General features: G+C 40.1%; 1 protein-coding gene across 2 annotated transcripts in view; it reads left to right on the top strand.

Moving 5' to 3' along the window:
- Positions 1–7,761, top strand: part of Senp2 (SUMO specific peptidase 2) — a 47,908-nt gene that overhangs the window by 8,666 nt on the left and 31,481 nt on the right. For both annotated transcript variants that reach the window (XM_050146314.1, XM_050146315.1), the window contains one exon: positions 1,403–1,490. In XM_050146314.1, coding sequence (XP_050002271.1) covers positions 1,403–1,490 — 88 coding nt within the window. The remainder of the gene's footprint in view (positions 1–1,402; positions 1,491–7,761) is intronic.

Here is a 7,761-nt window from a genome sequence, read left to right as displayed (position 1 = left end):
ATATATAATAAATAAATCTTTTTAAAAAACAACAACATGGAGGCTGGAGAGATGGCTCAGCGGTTAAGAGCATTGCCTGCTCTTCCAAAGGTCCTGAGTTCAATTCCCAGCAACCACATGGTGGCTCATAACCATCTATAATGAGGTCTGGTGCCCTCTTCTGGCCTTCAGAAAGAATATTGTATACATAATAAATAAATAAATATTTAAAAAAAGAAAAAACAACATGGAAGGGCTGGAGAGATGGCGGGGTGTGCACTCTTGTAGAGGACCTGTGTTTATATCCCAGTACCAACAACAGGCAGAACTCCAGCTCCAGGGGGTATGATACCCTCATCTGAACTCACACACAGATGTGTGTGTGTGTATACACATTCACACATAATTTAAAAATAATAAAAATAAATCTTTAGAAAAAAAACCCAAGAGCTTACTATATGCTAGGCACCAAGTCAGCTTGTCAGGAATAGCAGGAGACCTTGTTCTTGCTCGGAGTTCATATATTTAATGAGCAACCCTAAGTTCCTACTTCTTGCAGCTGTATAGACTTCCATGTTGCCATTAGACCTGAGGGGGGAGTGTAATTGTATTTGTATGCACTGCACAAAGTAGTGTTGTGGGAAGCTCAGAAGAAGCCAGAGTTCTGAAGAATGATCTTAGTGCCTGCCATGTAGGTAAAATTGTACTTTGAAAGAGGTAGCTAGTGAAAATCAGTGCTACAGAAGTTGAGGTTCAGAAGCCAAAGCTAAAGAAACGAAGCTTTATAATTATATTCCTCATACTTTAGTTAGGTTAGAGTACCTCTTGTGGCACAGAAGTGCAAAGATGAGTGCACATGTACCCTGTGTATTAGTTCCTTGACATTGCTGTGGCCAGAATAACTGAGACAACAGCGTAAGGAGCAAGGTCTCTTTTAGCTCATGGTTTTTAAAGTTTATGTAAAGTGAATTTTTTTTTTTTGTTTTGTTTTGTTTTTCGAGACAGGGTTTCTCTGTGGTTTTGGAGCCTGTCCTGGAACTAGCTCTTGTAGACCAGGCTGGTCTCAAACTCACAGAGATCCACCTGCCTCTGCCTCCTGAGTGCTGGGATTAAAGGTGTGCGCCACTATTGCTCGGCTTGTAAAGTGAATTTGACTTAAGCGTAGTATTTTAATATCAGCTACTTGATTACTGTTGTGGTTTTGTGACAATTGAACTTATGGCCTCATGCATGTTAGGTAATAGTGTATGTACCACAGAGCTATATTCCTAGCCACCATTTCTTTTCTTGAATGTTTTTTGTAACTTTCATACTAGAGTAGTATGCTTTGAAAAAGATGTTAGTCTGTCATGTAAAACTTCTGTCCTAATGCAGACTGTTCACCATGGTAGTTTTTCCTCTCATTACAAATGTGTTCTTAAAGGTAATCAGTCTCCTAATGGAATAAGTGACTATCCAAAGATCAGAGTGACAGTGACCCGAGATCAGCCACGTAGAGTCCTGCCTTTTGGGTAAGTGTTAAATTCTGCTTTCCTGTAAATAGAACCCACTCCACTGTTGCTAGGCATTTTTACCTTTGTTCTGTTAAATAATACTACATAGGCACTCTGAGGGTAATAGCTTGCTGAGTAGCATATGACTAGTTAGATTTGAATTTGAGTGTCCATAGTATGATTTGGTTTTGAAAACCATTTTAAGATTTTTGTCTTTGATAATTTGTGTATTTTGCCTGAATAGATACCTGTGTCTTTCATAGCTGGTGTCTGAGGAAGCCAGAAGAGGGCATTGAACCCCCAGCCCTGATCCTCTGGAAGAGCAGCCAGTATACCTAATCACTGAGCCATCTCTACAAACCCGTTTTATTTTTTTGATAGTATTTTTATTTATTTAAGAATTCCACGCAGTATATCATGTTCATCCTCCTTCTGCAACTCCTCCCTGCCTACTCACTTTCATGTCTTCCCCCTCCTCACTGCCCAGTCACCTTCATGTCCTCCCCTCCTCTTTCTTCTCCTCCTTGCTCTCCCATCTAGTCCAGTTTATGTTTTTAGCTTCTTCTGAGTATGGGATGTGCTTTGGCATATGATGAATAGACCTGGTGTCACTTGGTTGAAGAGAAGTGAGGTTCTATTTCCCAGAAGCAGTCAGATACCAATAGCTCCCAAGCTTGGGGTAGGACTTTGTCTGGTGTGAGCTTCTACAGTTTTTGTACATGTTATTACAGTCTCACTGTGAGTTCATAAGTGCATCTGCCTGTTATGTATGGAAAACTCTTGAAGTTACCTCTGGTTCTTACAGTCTTGTTCTTCTGCATAGATCCCTGAGCCTTGAGGGAAGAGATGTGGTATAGACAGCCATTTAGGGCTGATCATTCCAAAGTCTCTTATTCTCTGCTCATTGGCCCCTTGTGGGTTTCTGTGTTAATAGCCATCACCAGGAGAAGTCTGATGAGGATTGAGGACACACTGGCCAATGGTTATAGACATGAGTCATGAAGAGTCATTTTCATTGCTATATGCATTTAGCAGAATAGTAGTAGTAGATTTTCCACTTTGAGCCCGGTACCTCTCCAGCCACAGATTCTTTCTTGGCCTTAGTGTCAGGCATGGCTTCCATCTCATGGAGCAGGCCTTAAATCCAGTCAGAATTAGCTGGTTAATTAGTTATGGTTACTCCCATAACATTTGTGCTATGAATGCACTGTTAGTATAGCTTGCCGTGTGCATAGCTGGGTGAGTTTGATGGTTACTTTTTCCTCTGTTGGTCTACACAGTACCTTCCAGCACTATGAAAGCTAACCAATATGACTTAATCTTTCAGTTGAGTGCTTGCTAGATTTCTCTGTGTTCTGTGACTCAAGTAGATGGTGCTCTTCAGCAATAAGATATTACTGTCAAGTTCTGGATGGTAACTAAGAGCATTGGCAATAGCCTATAATTTTAGGGGGTTGGTCTATGGGACCCTATTAGGCAACAACTCAAAAAAGAGGTAGTCCATTAGGGATTATATTTGGTATTGTATGGTGTCTCATTAGAGAATGCACTTTCTTCTCAGCAGCTATTGTAATTTTCTTCAAAATTGACTACATATTAGCACATAAGCAAGTCTCAGTATAAATGTAGGAAAACTAAAATAACATCCTGCATCCTATCTGACCACAAAGGAATAAAGCTGGATATCAACAATCATAGAAACAACAGCAGTACCCAGACTCAAGGGAACTAAACAACATACTACCAAATGACAGTTGGGTTAAGGGAGAAACCAAAGCGAAATAAAAACCATCCTAGAATTAAGTGAAAATGAAAACACAGTATATACATTTATTTTATGTGTATTAGTGTTTTGCCTTTGTGTGCCTGTGTATATACCATGTGCAGTGCCCTTGGGAGCCAGAAGAGGGCATTAGAATCCCTGGAATTGGAGATACAGATAGTTGTTAGATGCTTTGTGGGTGCTAGGAACTGAACCCTGGTCCTTTGAAAGAATAGCAAGTGCTCTTACCCACTGAACAATCTCTCCAACCTCCCTAAAAACGATCTTAAAAAGAATCGATAGTCACTTTTTTTTAACTCTGTGTTTGTGTGTATGTGTGTGTGTGCATATATGTGTACAAGTGTACTGTGTGTGTGTGTGTGTGTGTGTGTGTGTACAGAAATCTTTACAACCTGACATAATTTTTTTGGGGGGGGGGTGTCTGGTTTGAGATAGTTTCTCTGTTTAGTCCTGTGTACTGTGGCTATCTTATAGACTAGGCTCACCTTAAACTCAAGAGACCCACCTGCCTCTGGAGTACTGGGATTAAAGGCACAGCTCAGCTCACCCTGGTAAGTTTTGTGCACTGAACATACATGTCAGCTCTGTAAAATATTTTTTTATCAATAATTTTCTTTTCTCTTAATTTTTTTTCTTTCAAGACAGGGACTCTCTGTGTAGCCTTGGCTATCCTGGAACTGGCTCTGTAGACCAGGCTGGCCTCAACTTACAGAGGTTCACCTGCCTCGGCCTCCCAAGTGCTAGGATTAAAGACGTGTACCACCACTGCTCAGCCCTCTTAAATTTTTTTTATGCATTTAATGTGTGTGTGTGGGGGGGGGGTGTCAGAGAGAGAGAGAGAGAGAGAGAGAGAGAGAGAGAGAGAGAGAGAGAGGAGAGAGAGAACGCACACAAAAGACAGTTTGTGAAAGTTGGTTCTCCCTGCATCATGTGGGCTCCAGGTCATCAGGCATGGCAGCAAGCACCTTTACCCACCAATCTATCTTGTCAGTTGTCCTCTTGTTTATTGTCACTTTCTAGAGTTGCTATTGCTTGGATATCTTAAGTTCAAAGTCTCTTGCCTTGTTCCTTTTAAAGCCATGTTTTGTCAGGTTTGATGGCTAAGATCTTTAATCCCAGCGCTAAGAGGCAGAGGCAGGCATATCTCTGAGTTCAAAGCTAGCCTGATCTACCTAGTAAGTTCCAGGACAGCCAGGGCTACATTGTTGGTGTACAAAAGCATTCCATAATATCCTGGAATGGAGTATAACAAAGATGTACTTATCTGGGGATAAACTCACAGAAAGAGTAGCAATCCACAGTCCTCTGCATGCACTGGGAACTGGACTCGAATCCAGCAGTCAAGAGGCCTGCACACACTTTTCACCTGCATTTATTGTATATAAGACGACACCCAAAATGGGCCGGTATCTTAAAGGCTATTGGCTGAGGGAGTTCCCACAGCACCTCCCCCTTTTGTCTAAATAAGAGAGTTCTAAGCCTAATACAAAACTATATACAATAACAAATATCAAGTATTGTCCAGGGAAAAGAAGAGGCAAAAACATCCATAAAAATTAGAATTACAGGGCTGGAGAGATGGCTCAGTGGTTAAGAGCACTGGCTCCTCTTCCAGAGGTCCTGAGTTCAATTCCCAGCAACCACATGGTGGCTCACAGCCATCTATAATAAGATCTGGTGCCCTCTTCTGGCCTGCAGGCACACATGGAAAGAATGTTGTATACATAATAAATAAGTAAATCTTTAAAAAAAATTAGAATTACAACCAGCTTGAACAACATCAAACAAGAAGCATATGCTGAATGCTTCAAAAGTTATCCTAGCCTAGGGAGTCTAACTCCTATGTTTAAAATGGCTTGGCTAAGTCATGAGAGCAAAGTCTTCAACCCCATCAAAAAGCTGAAAAGGGAAATAATATTACTTGAGTAAACAGGAAGTATAATCTAGCAACTTCCGAAAGGTGCAAGAAATGACAGAAACAACCAGCTGCCTGAGCAATCACCCAAACTCTCATTTGTAACTTTGGGGCAACCAACTTTGGCTAAGGCCTAGAGTGACAGACCATTTTCAGAGGCAGGAAAATTTGAAAAACCATCTTACCTTGTCTTGGCAAAGTTTGGTGGGAGTCTTTTTGCTTGTATCCTGCTTGTCCAGTCTGGACACCATGCATTTTGTCAGTGGTTGAGGCAGGGAAGTTTGCCCAAAAGCCAGTTTTGCCAAGAAGAAATCAAGCTCCAATTGGAGTGTCTTCAGTGCCCAACATTTAGTGCAATGTGATCTAAAATTGTATTAATATACAGAATGTCTTAAGCAGAGGTAGAAACATGTATACATACAATATGACAAAATAGCTTTGCATGGGCGCACAAATATTGTAAACAGAAATAGGAGCATATTCAAAATAACTAATTTGAATTTGTATCAATATACAAGAATCTGTACAGAGTACATTGTCTTGAATAATAGCTCACAAATAATAATTTAATCTACTTATTATCCCATCCAGTTCTTTTTTTTTAATCAGAAGAAATCTCTAAGCTTGCTTCATTTCTACCCCCAACCTTATACCACTTATAACCAATCCCTAATAGATGTCCTTAACCCTGAGGACAAACTTTGTTGGGAGAGGGGACGTAATCTTCTAGAATTACTTCCAGCTGTCAGGGGGCGATGTTATTTCTTTGGGATCTTGTAAAAACTAAAATGATGGTTAAGTTTCAAGATTACTGTCTGGTATAATTGCAGATAGTCTCTGAGTAGTCAATAGAGTTTTCTGAAGTTGTTATTTGAAGCTGTGTCCAGAACGTTGTAAGAAGGTGCACCATCTCAGCCCAGTTGGAACCATCTTGAGCAGCTTGTAACCCAAAACTGATCTTAGAGTGGTGCCAGCAGCATAATGACGTCACATCAACCAGGTGGAATCTTCTTCCTGGAAACTCCACAGATTACTGCAGGAAAATTTATTGTTCATTGTGGAAAACTTAAACATTATTCATACAGACATATATTAGATGAAAGTTACCATAAAAAATAGGTATGAGGAGAAGTAAAATTTTTTGAAAGTAGAGTTTTGATAATATTAGTCCCTAAATTTTATCTTCCTTCTGTCCCATACCAGGTGGCTCCTGATATGAGACAGAAACTATGACTTTTTTCTTTTTTAACAACATGCTTGTAATTAGGGAAGGATAGCCACTGTCAAACTCCAAAACCAGCTTTGATTTTAAAGTGATTTGCTACTACCATTAATTATACTGAGAAGTAGGGAGCTATGTATGTTTACTACATAAAGAGACCCTGCCTCCAAACAAACAAACAAACAAACCCCATGGCATGTTTTATTGATTTCTGTTGTTATTGCTGTCGGTTGGATTTTTTTTTTTTTAGGTTTTGTTGTTTTTTGTTTTTATTATTGTTGTTTTTTCTTTTTTGAGATAGAATCTCAACTACATAGGCCACACCAAGCTGGAATTTATGTAACTGAGGCTGTTCTGAACTCACTATGTAGTCTAAGTTGACTTTGAACTCTCGGTTTTTCTGTTTTAGCTTCCTGGTTTTTTTCCTAAGCTCTCATAGTTTTTAAATTGTAGGAGTCCTCTCCACTCGGCATGAATTTTTTTTCTTTAAGTATCTTGCTCCAGTTATAAATGTCCAGTACCTTTTCTTATCTCAAAAACTGTCTATTTTACTTTTCTTTGAACTTGCTCTTTCTGTTCCCCAGGGCTTTACCTGAAGCCTACCTACTGCCTTGGTTTCTTCTAGTCTTTTCTTTCAAGTTAGATTCTTTATTACAAATTCTGGGTCAGAGCCGGGCAGTAGTGTGTGCATGCCTTTAATCCTAGCACTTGAGGCACAGGCAGACAGATCTCTGAGTTCAAGGCCAGCCTGGTGTACAGAATGAGTTCTATCGAGGACAGTCAAGGCTACACAGAGAAACACTGTCTTGGAAAAAAATAAAACAAAATTCTGGGCCTAAAGATGGCAGTTAGTAAAGTGCTTGTCGTCCAGACATGAGGGCCTAAATTTGATTCTTAGCATTCGTGTCAAAGTTGTCCCACAGCTGCACAAGTCTTTCAACTCCAAGTGCTGGAGGTGGGGGAAACCAGCAGATGCGTGAGCTCATTGGCCAGCCGGTCTAGCAGAATTGATGAGCTCCCAGATTCAGTGAAACCTAGGCTCAGTCACCTCAAAAAGTGAGCTGGAGAGCAACTGAAATAGATGCCTGGTGTTGGTCTCTTGCTTTCACAAGTACACGTGAAATTATACAAATGTGAATTTATACAAACACAAATCTAGAGATCCTTGGCTAATGACTTACAATTAAAAGTGAAAGATGGGTGGCTGGATTGACTCAGTATTTTAGAGCACTCATAAAGGACCCACCCATGTTCGGTTCCCACCTCTCAGATGGTAGCTTTCAAATTCCAGGGTTCTGATGCGCTTGTCTGGCCTACACAAGTACTATGTATACATAAAATAAATAATTAAAAATTTAAGTGAAAGCTA

This window comes from Alexandromys fortis, unplaced genomic scaffold (genome assembly GCF_014885135.2).
Source record: "Alexandromys fortis isolate MF-2015 unplaced genomic scaffold, M_Fortis_MF-2015_v1.1 scaffold_56, whole genome shotgun sequence".
In the NCBI taxonomy this organism is placed as follows: Eukaryota; Metazoa; Chordata; class Mammalia; order Rodentia; family Cricetidae; genus Alexandromys; species Alexandromys fortis.
Note: the sequence above shows the minus strand (reverse complement) of the source record. Positions and strands in the feature narration are given on the sequence as shown.